This window comes from Acinonyx jubatus, chromosome A3, assembly GCF_027475565.1.
Source record: "Acinonyx jubatus isolate Ajub_Pintada_27869175 chromosome A3, VMU_Ajub_asm_v1.0, whole genome shotgun sequence".
NCBI classification, from domain to species: domain Eukaryota; kingdom Metazoa; phylum Chordata; class Mammalia; order Carnivora; family Felidae; genus Acinonyx; species Acinonyx jubatus.
The window spans coordinates 108,800,375-108,817,511 of NC_069388.1; the positions used below are offsets into that span (position 1 = coordinate 108,800,375).

General features: G+C 41.8%; 1 protein-coding gene across 3 annotated transcripts in view; it reads right to left on the reverse strand.

Moving 5' to 3' along the window:
* CRIM1 (cysteine rich transmembrane BMP regulator 1) overlaps positions 1-17,137 on the reverse strand; it is a 190,808-nt gene that overhangs the window by 143,322 nt on the left and 30,349 nt on the right. For all 3 annotated transcript variants that reach the window (XM_027033540.2, XM_027033542.2, XM_027033543.2), the window contains exon 2: positions 6,476-6,649. In XM_027033540.2, coding sequence (XP_026889341.1) covers positions 6,476-6,649 — 174 coding nt within the window. The remainder of the gene's footprint in view (positions 1-6,475; positions 6,650-17,137) is intronic.

Below are 17,137 nucleotides of genomic sequence, written 5' to 3' on the forward strand. Positions count from 1 at the left end.
GTGCTTTTAGCTAAAGGAAAAATTTCTTAAAACCCAAGTGTCTTCTCCCTTTTGTAAAATGTTCATTATGTGGCTCCAAATAGGAATAAATTTCACATAATCTATACTATTCCAGTAATCCACATGATGTGTGATACAACGATACCCAAAAAGTATATTTAAGAACACACTTAATGCATCCCACACATATATCACTTCAACTAGTCTCTGGCTGATGATAAATCCGCATGGACTGGGTTGATTTTAGTTTTCTCTAGAATCTCCCAACAAGGTTATACCTCCGTGTGAAAAGGGCTGACTTCTCAGGGATGTAGATCTTTGCAGTCCTCCGTATACTTAGCATGGAGCTACTTAATGAGTTAATTACATAAAAAATTTCTTAAGTGACAAATAGCTCTACTTGGGTAGAGCTTTGGGTTTTGTCCAAAACAAAACTCTGGAGTCTTCCTTAAATCTCCTGCTCCTAGTAAAGAGCACCACACCCTGCTTAAAACCCCAAATCTAAGAGTACTTTCTTGATTCCTCTTTCCCTCACGCCCTAGGCGTAACCCATCAACAAATCTAGTTCGAAATTATATCTCAAATCCACCCATCCCTTTATCTCCAGCTCTGAAGTCTGAGCCACCATTACTTCTTCCCTGAATTACTAAAAGAACGCCCCCTACCTGTGAGACTGTTTCCACTCTTGTATCTTGCCACCTCCTACACGTCTCCACCAGATTCATTTTTTAAGCCACACAAATCAAGTTAAGTTACATCCAGTTCACGACCCTCTAACATAGCTTCCCTATGTCCTCATCACAAAAGCCACTCACCTGACCATCACTTACATCATGTGATGTGGCCTCTGCCCCTCCCCCATAACATTCCAGTCTCACTGACCTTGCTGTTTCTTGTTATTCTTTCAACACGCCAAGCTGGCTCAGAACTTTCACACTCGCAGTTCCTTCTGAACGGAAGGCTCTCCTGTCAGACCATCCTAAATTTGACGCTCTCTTATATTCAGATTTCACTGTGAATGCTCTCCCTTCATGGGAAACTTCCCTGACCCCCATATCTGAAAGCAATTTTCTCAGTAATCCTAGTGATTCTCATATCATCCTAATTATTGCTTTTCATAGCTCCTCTCACATTGTACGACATTCTCTGTTCATTTTTGCGTTTTCACGTCATCTCTCCCCTTCTGAACGTAAGCTCCATGACCGCTGTACCCCTGGCCACTAGAACTGTGCCCAGTACATAGTCGGCACTCAAATATTTGCTGGATGAATGAATATTTGAATGTTTTCCAGGGTGGTTTACATCCTTCTCTGAACTTGTTTTCATACTTCTGATTACTTTTCGATTTCATGACCACCCTAAATTATATTAATTTTTTAGAAAATAAAAGCCACTGACCCCAACGTGGAGACATATACAAACTTAAAGGCCCACCTTCTTCACTGTATCATGGAAATCTTTGGTATCCACTCTGACTGTAATTATTAAGCTCAGAGCGGCCCCTCCAGAAAACCCTTGCAGCAACTGCAGAGACGGGTACTGCTCTCACTAGTTTTGTCCCCTCCTCTGATGGTACAACAATTGAACTTTTGTGAAGCTCAGTACAGCGCAGACCAAACCAAGGATGAACAGACAGTGAAGCATAGAATTATTATGCTTTATTATCAAGGTGATATGACCTGCAGGTCATTCCATTTATTAGACTTCCTTCTCCTTGAAGAAATACACAGGATTCTGGCAAACCATTCTGCACGGAGCCATGGATGGTTGTATCCTGTTGCCTCTAAATTCGTGACAAACTGATTTTATGGTGACTTGTTCATATATTTTAGGAAAGGAAACATTTGGTAAAATCCAGGACCAACTCCTTCCCTTCAAATTTTTTTTTAAATTAAAAAAAATGTTTTATATTGTTTACTAATTTCTGAGAGAGAGAGAGACAGAGAGAGAGAGAGCGTGAGCGAGCATGAGATGGGGACGGGCAGAGGGGGGGACAGAGGATCTGGAGCGGCTCAGTGCTGACAGCCCCATGTGGGGCTCGAACTCACTAACTGTAAGAGCATGACCTGAGCTGAAGCCGGATGCTTAACCAACTGAGCCACCCAGGCGCCCCTCTTTCCCCTTTAAATGAATTAAGCAAAACATAGTAACTTTTTAATACCCAGAAATTGCCAGTATTCTTCATAAACCTATAAATATGATATTGAAATGCCCTGCAAGGACATCCACGCATTTTTTAAAGTGTTGATGTCATTATGTTTGGAACTCGTGCTCAGAATTTACTCCCAAAGCATGGAAATGGGAGACCTGTGTTTTCTCATTACGTTCTGGCCAGAATACTATTCTTTCTTCCCCACCCCCAACACTGCACATGTAAGCTCTACAAAGTGCCCAGAAGAATGGGCCTAAAAAGAAGGCTTTAACCAGAACTAACTATTCATCTTCCCACAAGAGAACACCAAGAACCAAGTCTAAACTACCAGGTCACCCATCGTAACTGGATTCTTATCTTCACTGGGCTCTGCAAAATTCATCCACGCCCTGCACAACCCTCCCTCCCAAATCCTTCTACCATGCCTTCTAGAACTCATGGGTCTGTCATCACCGGAGTCCCCTCTGCCATCATTGTCCCCTCACCTTTGTGTCTTAACTGAAACCTGGTACTCCCTGGCTACTCTGTCCCTTGACGTCCTCTCAAGTAGAGATGGCTTCATCTCCCACACTCCACAAACCTGAGGGTGGGGCCGGTGTCCCCTGTGTTCTGGCTGCCACTTTCGATAACTCTTCCTTTTCCCCTTTAAAAAATGAAACCTCGTGGGCGTGAAGCACATGCGATGAGACTGCGCGCCTGCTGCACAGAGTTGTGTCTTCCCCATTTGCCGCTCTGTCCTTCCCAACACAGGGGGCCCGTCTATCACAGCAACACTCTCCTGCGTGACCCTCCGGCTCTGGGCCCCTCTCTTCCTATCAAATGTACCGGGAAACTCCCACCCCTGGTCAAACCCAGCTCCCTCCACCCCCACTGCACCTGCACCGCGGCTGGAGGGGGCACACGACTGTTGGCGGGCTGCCCTGCAAATTTATAACCGCTAGCCTCAAGTAAGCTGTGCGCACTAGTGGGGACCCTAATCCGCTTCCCTGGTTAATGCACCTGCCCCTCTCTGAGATGAATTTACATTCTCCCTCTCCCCCTCCTCAGTATTTCACACCTCTTTTTCCCCTCAGAGTCAGAGGACGACCTTGCTGTCTGTACCGTCTCTGAGAAAACGAAACAATCATGCTCCTCTCTCCTCACTTTGTTCCTGCAAATCACACGTTTTCTTACATTAACTGCTTTCTCACTTCTTACTAGATCATTGTCATTAAACGTGCTGTCGTATCTGTCATAGATTTAAAGCCCCTCTGGACTCTACGTCTCCCTAAAACAAACGCCCCATTCTCCAGTTCCACGTCGTCACAAACATCTCAGAAGTCTCCCCACCTCCATAACCTGTACTATCATTCTTGTGGCATTGCAGGTTGGGAAGCCTAGAATCATCTTCGTGCATTTTCATCCTTCCCCTGTCAGCAGATACCATAGGTTCTTTCAGCAAAACGGTGCGTACCCACCTCTTCCTTGCTGTTTCCCCACTAGCCCCCAGTCCAGTCTCTCTTGGCCCTGCGTCTCAGTAACTGAACCAGTTCTCCGGCGAGCCTCCGGACTGCAGTATCTCCCCTGCTAACCCCACCACCCCAGTCTGCCCATCACTGACTTCGCCAGGCTCTGCTCATAAAACTGCAGGGGTTTCTGATAGTTCCTATTACCAGGCTTAAGCTCCTTGTTTGAAGCTGCCAGTCCCAGGCCGCCTCCCCATCTTTATTTCCTATAACCTGTCAATATAAAACCTCGTTCTCTTAGACCAGCGTCCCACATGCCTTACATGAGGCATGCGGCCTCATTTCTAGGTTGCATTCTTTTGTCCACATTGTTCTCCTTCCTAGAATCCATCACCATGCATGTTCTAAATCGTTCCGCCTCTACCTCCTCCACACCCTTCCCTGCAACTCCGGGCCACACTTCTCTGGCCCTAAACTGCTAGAAGTATTCCAAGTCTCCATTGCTATTAACGACTTAATTGGATACAGCAGTATTCCATCACTAATTCTTTCATATGCAATATAAACTTGAATATAGGTTGAGCTTTTTCCTTCAAACTTGTTTCTCAGAAAAGGGAAATCCCCTAATACTGACTTCTTATAAGATCTTGAATATTGCAGGTGCTTTATTTTGAAAAACACAAAAGTAGAAGATACATTAACCTTAAATGACCTCAACCAATTCTACTTTTGGATTACATAGAGGCCATCTGACAGAATCTGTTAACAACAACAACAACAAAAGGTACAGAAATTTAATCAGCTACAGTAATTATTCCTGAGGGAATGCTCTCAAAATTGGAAAGTGCTAGATCTTGTAAACAGCCTATTTAGAATCACTTTAAAAATCAATGCCATTAATCTCCACACCGTAAAGATCATAAATATACACCTAATTAAAAATGCAACTGTCCCAGTGTTATGTCAAAAGACACAGAGTTTTGAACAAAACTTCTTGTGCTAACTTAAATTCAAAATCTGCTACATCTCAAACAATTTAGACAGTAGGGAAGAGAGTGTGCTGAAGAATAGGGTGTTATAGGACTTGGAAAGTAGCCCGAAAGAGGACAAGGACAGCGACAGTGATGCATTTAAAACATTTGAGGAAAAAAAACAAAACAAACAAAAAACAAAAAACCCAGCTTTGTGAAATGAAGAGTGGCAAAAATAATCTAAATTGCTGTATTACTTAATATAATGTGATTTTAAGTATGTCTAACTAGATATTTGACCACTAACTACATCTATCTCCCTGAAAGTTTACGTACGCTAAGACAGGCGAAATACTTTTTTTCCTGGAAGGCAGTGAGGTAGGGACAGGGGTGAGGGTAGAGCCACAAGACAATGAAAACGAGTTAGGGAACATGCTAACGTGATGACGTAGATGAGAACACGCGACATGGTTACTCCTAGGCTTCTTACTGACCAACTGCGTGGAGCTCAGTTCTCCAATTCTCAAATTTAAGGGCCAGACTAAATGGTATCTACCTAAGACTCTCTGCAGTTCTAAAATTTTATTTCTGTTGTTTCCTACTATAATCTCTTCTAATGATTCAGCAGTATTGGTAATTACAAAGAGAAATTTGTACTTCTGCTATTTTAGAGGCTATTGTAAATTTCTTATCCTCTATTATCGTTTAATAGGAGTTGGAAACAATACAATTCAAAAACGTCAGTCCTGCTGTACTGCCCTCATGAGACCTCACAAATCCTTGGTATTCCAAACCACATTACCAATCTCTCCATCTTAGAATGACATCATGTTCATTCAGCTCTTTTCTTTCTTTTTCTCATTCAGCTCTTTTTTCCCCCCTCTAGAGGAACCTGGAGCTAGAAGAAAGTTCCATGCTGGTCTGGGGCAGGGCTGAGACCCAAGCCCAGGCTTTACCCTTTGTTAATCCTGGTTGCAAGCCATGGCACCAAACTCTCTGGGCATGCCACCCATGACTACTGTAGTTAGGAATCATACTTCCAACTCTCCAACCCTTCGTCTAGGTTTTATGCAGCAATGTGCAAAAGTTATGGACTGTATTAGTATAGTTTTCTTGTTTGTTTTTTAATTTTTTTAATGTTTATTTATTTTTGAGAGAGAAAGAGAGAGCAAGCGAGAGAGAGAGAGAGAGCATGCGCACAAGTGGAGGAGGGGCAGAAAGAGAAGGGGAGACACAGATTCCGATGCAGGTTCCAGGCTCTGAGCTGTCAGCACAGAGCCGGACACGGGGCTCCAACTCAGGAGCCTTGAGATCACGACCTGAGCCGCAGTCTGACGCTCAACCAACTGAGCCATCCAGGCACCCCTAATTTTCTTGTTATTTTAGTGTAATTTCTGACTTCATTTCACAGGTGAAGCACCCAATGACCCATCCACACTGATGTTCAACGTAAGTATTCAACCATCACCGTGCAATCCTCCCGTCTCTGCTAAAGAGATACACATTCTTGCCAGATGAGCTGCGTTTCTAATTAGCACCCTCCTCATGGAACACCACGCTATGGTAAATCAAGCGGAATGGAACTGGTGACGACAGATGCCGATCTCAAGCACACCACTCGTGAAATCATCCATTATGAAGAGGTGACCCAGGCAAGCTGGCACGGACCGCCCTGCTCATGTGACGACAGCACGACCCCGTTCCACGGCATCCAGGAACACAAATGCACGTGTGCACACAACACACACATCATCACATCAGCACCCAGTCAACTTTCTGCATTCTGTTTGCGGTTCTAAAAGCTACCAACCTCTGCAAGTGTGTCTCTGCCTCTTCAAGCTCAAACACCACCACCACTCGGAGTCACACGGTGCTAGGCCTCACAGTTGTAAAAAATCAGTACTTACCTTCAATCCTCTTCAAAGCTGAAAGGCACATATCCTTCCTCGGAAACTCAAAGGGATTGTTGCAGGTTCGAATGGTGTCACATTCGCATTTCCCATTGATTATATTGCAGCCAGACACGAGGTTTTCGTTGCAGGGTTCAAAACCAAGCAGTTGGTCATCGTCCCAGTTCTCATCTGTAAAACAACGAACAGCCACATAATATTTGCTTGCAGCTTCATTCAAAGGCCTGTTTGAGAGCAAAAATGTGCAAAGATGTCAAGATTAACACCTGATATTGACACCTCAATTTATGAAAAGCGATTTGGCTGCAATTTGACAAACGAATGAAACCCAATATCCTAGTAAGCGAGAAAAAGGAAATACAGCCACATGTGTAGACATTAAATAGCCAGTGTTTTGGGATCAAAAACTGCCACCTCTCTTATGTGTTATTTTAAACAAAGATTCCTGGATTTTCCTATTTTCAACAAAATCACAGGAGTCACATTTGTCAACCTACAAAATGAATAAATCTACACACATTTTTTTTTTACTCTATCTGGTAGAGACTAGCCTATAGCTAGTTTAAAACAGCTCTGCAACTTAACACATCAAGACAACTAATAAACATAAAAACGAAGACCACCAAAAGAATCGAGAACAGATACCACGGTGGATATTTCTCCAACGCATGTCAGTTCGGATGCTCATGTCCACCAATGCCCAAAACCAAAACCAGGGCCACAGTTTAGTGAAAGGCTAGGCTAAGATCAAATCAGTATCCTGGTCATGGAATGGAGTCAAGTATAAGAAACAAAGGAGATCTCGGACCTACTTTCATGGGATTCAGCTCAGACAAATAAAACAAGCATGACAGAATCACAGGCTGACTCAATCTTTAATGCTACTCTTCATAGTTCAAACACCTCTTCTAGGAAACCAGACTCTACGAATCTCTGGAACATTTTATCTGTCCCCCCGCCCCCCCAACATTATCTTTAATAGATGCTTTATCATGCCTTGACCGGGTACTAACTGTTAAAGAGTAAACATGTTTCTGATAACCATATCTGGAGTGAATTTTTAAAAGTGTTTGAATTTAAGATATCTTAAATATGTTGCAAACTACGGCAGGTATAAAGCCATCTTCAGAAAGTGTTTTCCTAGAAGACAGCGTAAACAAATGGCTGTAATTTTTTTACAGCTAAATTTTACTTCTGGTGACATCACCAACTCACTGCGTAAGTTAGGCAAAAGGCAGTTCTCCCTCACTGAAATAATCTTCCTGTCAATGAGTCTTTAGAAAGGCATCATTTACAACATAAAGAGCTTCATGGCAATTTTTTGAAAACAGAAAATGGAAAACCTCCTCTCTTCTGATTTCAGATCAGGCTCACTTATTTGATCCACGTCTCAACTCTTAGTAAAAACGATTTTAGAAGTTTCAACAAAAACACCACTTATCTATTTTAAAATCTGTTTTCCTGTTAGCCTGTATTTGCGTTTAGAAATAACGTGTAAACACATGAAGGTGCATTCCTATCTTCGAGACAACAGTAAAATTACTAAATTGCCCTGAAAGGAAAATCAGAAAAGAACACAATGAGACAACACGGAAACGTAGGTGATAATCTAGTCTTCGGCTACAGTCTAGAATACGTGGCAGTTGAACATGCTATTAGTACCACTCCCCTAATCTAGTTCAGTGACATTTGTCATGAAGACATTTTGGGGACTTTATATTCACATTTGTAACTCCAAGTTAGTTCAACCCTAGGAACTTAAAAACTTATAAGAAATCAAGTAACATCTGACCCACTAGAAAACTACCTCTTCTCTTCTATCTCTCCTTTATTTCTATTTCTCTTTTCCCCCATCATATTCTAAAAAGAAATTTTTATTCCTTTTTTATAAATATGTACACAGTTAATCTATCCCAAATTGAGTGGATTCCAATTTTCCCCCACAGTAAACCCCCCTTTCCTCCATTAGAACTAGAATTCCCTGAAGACATCATTGTCCTAAAAGGACTGCAACATCCTCTCTCACCGGTCTCCCAGCCACCATGCTCTTGTCCCTCCATGGCCCCATTCCCCACACCATCACCCCAGTCATCGCCCTCAAAATACAAACCTGCCCCGTGGTTCTCTCTTGCCAACAAGGAAAAGCCCAAACTTCTTATTGCAGAATAAAAGGTTCTTCATCGTATGGCTTCTACTTCTACAGACTTCTCTTTCACCAAGCCCTCACATATCCCAATGCCCTAGGCACACTGCAATTCTCACTACAAACCCTTCATCACTGCTTCCACACCTTTGCTCATGGAGTATCATCTGCCTAGAACCCTTCCTTTCCCTTCCGCCCATAACTCCTATTCATCCTTGAACACCCAGTTCAAACATCACCTTTTTGGAGAAGTCTTCTCCATGCTTCCTCAGGCATGTGCGCCGACCTCTGGTCCCCTATGACGATGGCTTTATGTAAGTCAAACTTCCCCACTAGGTAAGAGTCCTTGTGTGTAGAAGTCAGATCTCATCCAACTTTGAATCCCCTTGGCCCCAGAACTTAATACAGTGTTCAATAACTGTATATATAGTACTGTAACATATATATGTGTGCATGTATGCGTGCGCGCACACACACACAATACTATAAATCCAGTCACGTATTTCATGTCATTGGTCTGGTCAATGTTATGGTCCATGTGTTTTCGAGGAAGACCATTTTCCCTGAATGTGGAATCACAATTAAAAAATGGCCGTTGACACTCTTCCTGGCTCCTTACTGATTCCTGCTTTGTTCCCAGGAGAAGCCTGTTGGCAGCAACAAGAGCCTGCTCGTGAGTGTGCAGAGGGAAGCCTGACCATCTCCTTAAAAATGTTAAGCCACCATGTCCAGTTAGGAAGCACTGGACTCTGAACCCCAAGATGTCTTATATACCTTTATTTTCTTTTCTGAGGAAAGTTTTTCAATTCTATGCCCCCACTCTAATCAATACTTTGTTTTTCTTCTTGGCAAATAGTTCCCTTAGCAATCACTGCTTTATAGGATCAAGTACAACATGCTTTGGAGACAAAGACTTTTATGTTTTTCTATTACAGGACATCATACTTTAAAATAATTTAACGGCCAATCAACAGGGATTCAAAGCAAAGATTTAGTGAGGTTTGATTATAGAAATTAAATCTGGGCCCAAGAGTTCTTCTGACAGTGCCTGGCAAATTTGATGTTTTTAAATCTCTCTTATGTACATCCACATATATGACCCAAGGATCAAGGCTCTAATTCTCTGATTCCTGATTTCTCCTTGGACCGGTCAGCAGGTGAAAAAAAGAAGTTAAAAACAGGAGTACTGCCCTTTAAATATTTATTTCAAGTAGTTTTTTTTTTTTCTTTTTTCTGGGTACTCTCCAGGTGACAAGATAGTCTCCTAGCCTGAAAAGATCACTGAGATACCTCTGCAAATGTATCTTTTAGTTTGTAACTCCTGCAAATTACCCAATCAGGATGTTGAATTATTTTTCTAAATAGGAGAGAAATCTAATGATTTCATGTATGAATTAAAATTCATGCATGTTCAAATATGTCCAAATACGTTAAGTACTGCAGCGAAGAGACAGGTATATATAACTGCTAATGGGACATCTCCACTTGGATGCTTAGAAGATATCTCAAAATATGATGCTTTACTTCGAGACAACCACTGTATTCCAGGTATTTGTGAAACAGAATTACTTCACGCACTTGTCCCATTTCACCCCCCAGAATAGTAACAGGATACGTAAGAAGATGTGTAATGAGTGGCAGGGACATACGTACATGGTGTCTCACTAAGATATCAGCAGCCTGATCACCAGTGCCTTTGCAAATGCTGTCACACAGAATAAAGGTAATATTTTTATACTGCTATGAAAACAGTTTGGACCTCATGTATTACCTGAAAAGGTCTTGGGATCGCCCAGGGGTTGCTGTCTAAAGAGCATGTCTTGCTGATAACACCTGGGCCAAGACAGCATAGGCTCCAAGTCTGAGAGATAACAAAGGACGTCGGGTACCTCTTCTCCTGACAGTTACGCTAAACCATAAACAGACATACCCCTTTAGTGGGATTTAGCCAATACGTAATTGGGAAAAAGGAAAACGAAGTCAATAAAATGCAAAAGTTGCATGGACTCATACCTGATTTTTTTCAGCACATTAATGCTATGAAAAGATCAAGAGCAAGTTTTCTCACAATGAAAGGAAAAGTCTTAGCAATAATGAACACCTTAAGAAAAGGCTGATGATCTTGTTTAAATTTCTTTTTTTGGTACAAGAAATGACTGCTCTAGTGGCTGAACTTTCCATGACATTAAACTACGCAGGCAGGTTACAAATGCAAATGAAAAAACTAGAGACATTTCCCCTGTATTTAAATATCATGATGAAGAAACTACCCTTGGATCTTAGGTTTAATTCTGATCAACCTGGTCTCTATTGGAAGTGACTGTCTTCAAGGTCCCAGGCCCTGAAGGAAGCAGTAGGAGCCTGGGAGTATGTAGGGCTGCAAGCAAAGGGTGGGCTGTCCAGGCTCCAGGTGCAAATGCTATGGGGGGCTTACCCGTGTCAGTATTTTTACTTGGACTCTCATTGTCTGTATTTATCTTCTCTGTATACAGTTCCATAGGTTTTGACTGACCTGCCCTTAGCCCGATCTTTCCCAACATCCCTCTCGTTTTTAGTGTAGTAAATGATTTTGCAGAATGTGTTTTTTAAGAGTGCACACATGGTGCCAAAGCAAAAACACCTGTCCTTCCAACAGCCACATTCAGTCTTGTCTTGGATTGGTTCTTTCTATTCCACAAATCATCTTCTAGGATTCTTGATGATGCTTGAAATTCCCTCCTTCCACATTTGACGTAAAACATTTTGGGGCGCCTGAGTGGCTCAGTTGGTTAAGCATCCGACTTCGGCTCCGGCCATGATCTCATAGTTCGTGGGTTTGAGCTCCGCATCAGGCTCTGTGCTCACAGCTCAGAGCCTAGAGCCTGGAGCCTGCTTTGGATTCTGTGATTCTGTGTCTCCCTCTCTCTCTGCCCCTCTCCCACTCATGCTTGCACTCTCTCTCAAAAATAGATAAACATTAAAAAATAGGGGCGCCTGGGTGGCGCAGTTGGTTAAGCGTCCGACTTCAGCCAGGTCACGATCTCGCGGTCCGGGAGTTCCAGCCCCGCGTCAGGCTCTGGGCTGATGGCTCAGAGCCTGGAGCCTGTTTCTGATTCTGTGTCTCCCTCTCTCTCTGCCCCTCCCCCATTCATGCTCTGTCTCTCTCTCTGTCCCCAAAATAAATAAACGTTGAAAAAAAAAATTAAAAAAAAAATAAATTAAAAAAAAAGATTTTAAATGCAAGGGCTAGTTAGGAGTTTCAATCCTGAGGGTAGGAAAGAGGGCATTGGGGAAGAGGATGTGGAAAACATCCAGAGTATGGAGACATCCAACTTCACATCTGCGAAACAGCAGGTCCAGGAGCTCTAGGAACCAGCCATGGCAACCCTGGCCTGACTAATCCTGGATCCCACCTCTCTGCCCTTCAAAATATCTTTCCATCTGCGTGCTGGTGTCTGAAATTCCACTAATACGGAATAAAATGCTTCAGGTGTGACTGCATTTACTGGACACAGTACTGTGTGTTCACCTAAAATCTCTGACTTCCTGAAGGCAGAGGCATTTGTATATTCAAAGCCTTACCTTTTCTACCTTGTATCAGCTTAGGTTAATGGAGTTTACTCCAAACCAAGATATAGCTGCACCCCATTATGTGGCAATCCACTTACCAGAAATATGCTATACCAGATATTAAAAGGCAAGAAACAAACTCACAGTACACACTCAGAAGCTCACAGTAATGGAATTCTGTTGGCAGAGGAGAAGCTTCTGGGAATATATATCAAATTAATTCTCCAGCTGTTCACATATCCCTGTGGCTACAGTAAGATGCAAATAGCTAATACTGGTATCTCTTTCCATGCCAGCCTAGAAACTCCAGTGTAATGTAAAATTGCTGCTCTTAACTCCCCCAGCTCTGGGCTGGCTGTTATCAGGCATTCAGTTCTGCTCAAAGAGGAATCTAATGCACTGAGTTTTCATTCTCTCTGCTTCAAGCTTAAGGCGGATGTCCCAAAAGTCAGTGCTTCCCTCTCCCTCTCTTCCTGGTGCTGTAATCAGCACAAAGCAGGAAGGGCAAAATTATGGTTATCGGTAGAAATGATTCATGTCGCAAAAATCTGTTTTACAGGCATTTCCACAAAGTGAAACCATGTTAGGCGCATGTAACTGTATACCAGAGTGGACAAACCCGAGATCTAAAACAACGGAAATACTAAATTACGCTCACAAACATTTTTGGAAGACTAGCTTCTTAAACTGATGCAAATCTCTAAATATAGAGCAAACAAACATGACCACTGATTCATATTATGTCCAAGTGAGGAATTCTCTGAAAAACGAACAGGATCCAATTTACAAAGTTAATTTATGATAAGTGTATGTTCCACTGCTGTAATTTTTGTCAGACACCTTACAATAACAAAAGAGGACCAGAGATGAACTACAGAATGCAAATTCATCCATCCATCCATCCATCCACCAATTATTCGTTCCTCAAACAGATAATGGCATCTATTATACACCAAGAACTAGGCAAGGGGCTACGGATCCAAGATGCTAGGAAGCAGGAGTTTACAGTACAATTTTCTACCATTTCAACCAAAATCATACCAAGCGTATGAATAAAATAATAATTTCCTTTTTGATAGCAGGAAGCTACTAGGAAGAGAGAGAAGTTTAAGAGAAGATAAGTGTCTCTAGAAGCGAGGAATTCGTGCAACAAGAAGGCAGCAGAGCCTAGGACTACAGAATGCAGTTCCCCTATTTCACAATTCTGCCTAAATTAGGAACTGTCTGAAATTGCGTATAGAAAAACAGACAGCCCAGACATCTGTTCTCCTCATGGAGACTGCCTGACCCAGGAGACCACAGCCCTAGCTCTGTTGTTAGTTTGCAAAGAAACCGTGAACAAGGCATTTAGCCCTCAAGGCTTCACTGTTTTTCATTACAAAAAAGGGGGTGGAATGGACAATTCATGAAGTCCCTTTAGAGTTCATGCTCATGTTTCCTCGATTCTGCCATCTTGGATGAAATTGTACAATGCTAACAATTTATTGGGAATGCTGTCAGAATCACATACTTTGAGTAGTCACAATTCAAATTTAAAATAGTTTCTCACTGGGGCGCCTGGGTGGCTCAGTCAGGTAAGTGTCCGACTTGGGCTCAGGTCATGATCTCAAGGTTCTTGGGTTCGAGCCCCGTGTCGGGTTCTGCGCTGACAGCTCAGAGCCCAGAGCCTGCTTCAGATTCTGTGTCTCCCTCTCTCTCTGCCCCTCCCCTGCTTGCAATCTGTCTCTGTCTTTCAAAAATAAATAAATGTTAAAAAAAATTTTTTTTAATGAAATAAAAAATAAATAAAATAGTTTCTCACTTTATCAGAACAGTCTGAGGTTTGGAGAACAGTCACTATGCACAGGAAGGCAAGCCAGGGGCACTTCTTCTACAACAAAGATCACTTTGCAGGACCTTTCGAACACCTCAATCCTAGAGGATGTACTAGCTGGGGTGTCAACAGACTAAAACAGGATTGGCCGTGAATTTATAACTGTGGAAGTTCTGTGTGTTCATACAATTGTTTCTACTTCTGAACAGATTTGGAAATTTCTATGATAAAAAGTTGGGTGTTTTTTTTTTTTTAATGGAAGGAGATTACAGGTAAATTAAATAAATACTTCAAATGAAGAACAATAGAAATACTCTGTCAACATTGCTGGGAAATAGCTGGGGCAGTGTTGAAAGGGAAATTTCACAGGAAATAAAGTTAAAAAAAAAAAAAAACATGAGCAGAGCATTCAACTGAAGATATTAGAAAAAGAGCAACAGGGCAAGTCCAAAGAAACAAGAAAGATGGGTCTAATAAATATATGAGGGAAATCAATGTAACAGAGATAAAAAGCAAGTTAAAAACTGGCTCTTCCAAAAAGAGTAAGACATCTCAGAAATGGGTTATGATTAACAGTCCCATATAGCATGTCAACTCATTCAAGTACTGTGACATATGAATGTATTTTTTAAGTCAGTTTCTCTTTGATGGTTTTACCAGGAAGTTACTCAAAGTCAGACATTAAATGGTTACATTTTGGAAATTTTTTAAATAATGAAGGTATTTGATTGCTCACGGAAACATTTCCTGAGCTACAATTACTTTGTACCCTATGGTGGAAAACTCCACCCCCTTATATTTCCCCTGCTTTGAGCCTAGATCCCAATATTTTTTAAGGAAAGTCTCAGGCCTTATCACCAAGCCTATGTTTGTGTACAGCTGAACTGACCTTCTATTCAGTCAGATGTTATTATTAAGCAACACAGTCTTCTCTGGGCTTGAATATCTATTAAAACATGTAACTCCATGTTTCACCAGCTTCAAAGAATATTGGTTTTCAGTTACCAAATGTGCTCCTGCTTAAAAATGAATACATCTTGGTGGAGGGAAAAAATATCTTGCAGAGGTGCTCAACAGTGTCACCTTTCCTTTCTTCATCTAGATACTCTAAAAGCCATCGATGGATTAAGCCAGGTAATCAGCCATCTCTTATGCAGAACATAAGAATAGAATTTCACAGAGTTCCATTCACCTACAGAGGTGTGTTCATATAGGGATGTTACAGGAATAGCCCCATCAAACTTAAGGATATGGAGTTGGGAAGCAAGGTCTCCAAAATAAAGTCCACCAACTTGCCAGCCAACTCTTGGGCATGGAAGACAAAGTCTGTTTAGATTTGGTCCTAACCCACTTCAACCTCAGCTGTTCCACTCCTCCCCACTTCCTCCAACAATGCCTACTGATTACGTGCTCCCTGAACGACCCAGGTTGTTCCCTGACACCATGGCTGTCTACAAACTATTCTCTCTGCCTAGAAAGCTGCTTCTCTTCACTTGCTTTGGAAGTTTCTATTCAGTAATTAATCCTTTCTCCAAGGCATCATCCACTCCATAGGGACCGAACTGTTTGTTCCCCTGAAATACTTTCTATTATACACCTATTAAAATTACTTCACTTACGGCAGTATAATGAAATTGCTCATCTAAGCTCCTCCACTAGAAAGTGGGTTCTTTGAAGCTAAAGAAAGATCTAGTTTTACTCTTCTTTTCTTTTTATCATTGGGTGACTATAGGACTTAGCATAGAGCAGCTTAACAAAATAAGTATCTGCAGAGGGAATGAACAGGAATAGGTTAGAAGGCAAGAGCAATCGCAATCTTTCAGTGCCATAGTTTTTTTGGAAAATGAGTTCGGTGGTAGGGGAAGAAAGTCAATTACTCAGAAACATCTTTGGATGCCAATCCTCCTACTTGTAAAATAATAATTCTAACTCAAATTTTCTTTTAACCTCAACATTCTGTTAACCAGAACTTCCACAGATCAATACAGATTTATGACATGTTGAGTGAATGAATATACCTCAACTATGGTTAGGTAAATACATAATAACTTAAATAATAAACTGTATTATCCCTCTCTACTTTCATCTATCATGACCATAATGAGATAATGTGACACAAATTAATGCTCCTTGCCAGAAAGGTACTTGTGGATATGAATAATGCACAGTCCCGTTTTATAAATATTGATATATGCTCTAACCTAAAATCTGTGAGTCAAATGACCGAGAGCAAAACAGAAGACTAGATACGGGAATGCCTTTTTTCTTGATTGCACTCATCCAAAAGTGTGAACCACCAGAGTGAAAAGAAGAAATGTGACCAGAATCTCAAACAAGAACAACAAAATGAACATAGCGCTTTGAAAATAAGCACTTTGAAGAATATAAATTTTTCATTACATTAGCTGAACAGTTAGCAAAGATAATGAAGCATATTTCACACCCCTCAAGATGAATCTTCTGATAACTAATATTTATGGAGCCACATTTTTATGTGTCAGAGACTAGGCTGGGTGCTTACCACAAGACGAACACATTAAGCTGAGGACAGAGGCTGAGCAACCTAGGCCTGAACTCTAAGTAGGCTACCATCAAGAGGTGAGAGGAGGAATGGAAGGAGTAAGGAAGTGAGCTGGTCAAAGGGTTGGGCAAAATTTCAAGTCTGAGTGAGTTCAGAGGACCTGAACATCAAGGAAAAGGAAGGAGGGAACACTTCTATTTTTCCCATCTCATTCTGGGTGAAGCCCAACTCTAGTGAGTATGGCCCAGAGGCCCACTGCTGACATCACTACCCCAGGGGCAGGAAGAGATGACATCGTTGTTGTTTTTTTTTTTTTAACGTTTATTTATTTTGAGAGAGACTGAGGAAGACAGAGTGCATGAGCAGGGCAGAGGCAGACAGCGAGAGGGAGAGGGAGAGAGGAAGAGAGGGAGAGAATCCCAAGCAGGCTCTGCACTGTCAGCACAGAGCCCGATGCAGGGCTTGAACTCATGAACCATGACATCATGACCTGAGCTGACGCTTTACCAACTGAGCCGCCCAGGCGCCCCTCGCAATGACACCTTCTAAACCAACAGAAATGGAGTTGCAAGAGCACTTCTGGAAACATCACAAGGATAGAAAATCTAACAATATAAACACTGTCATCCGGAA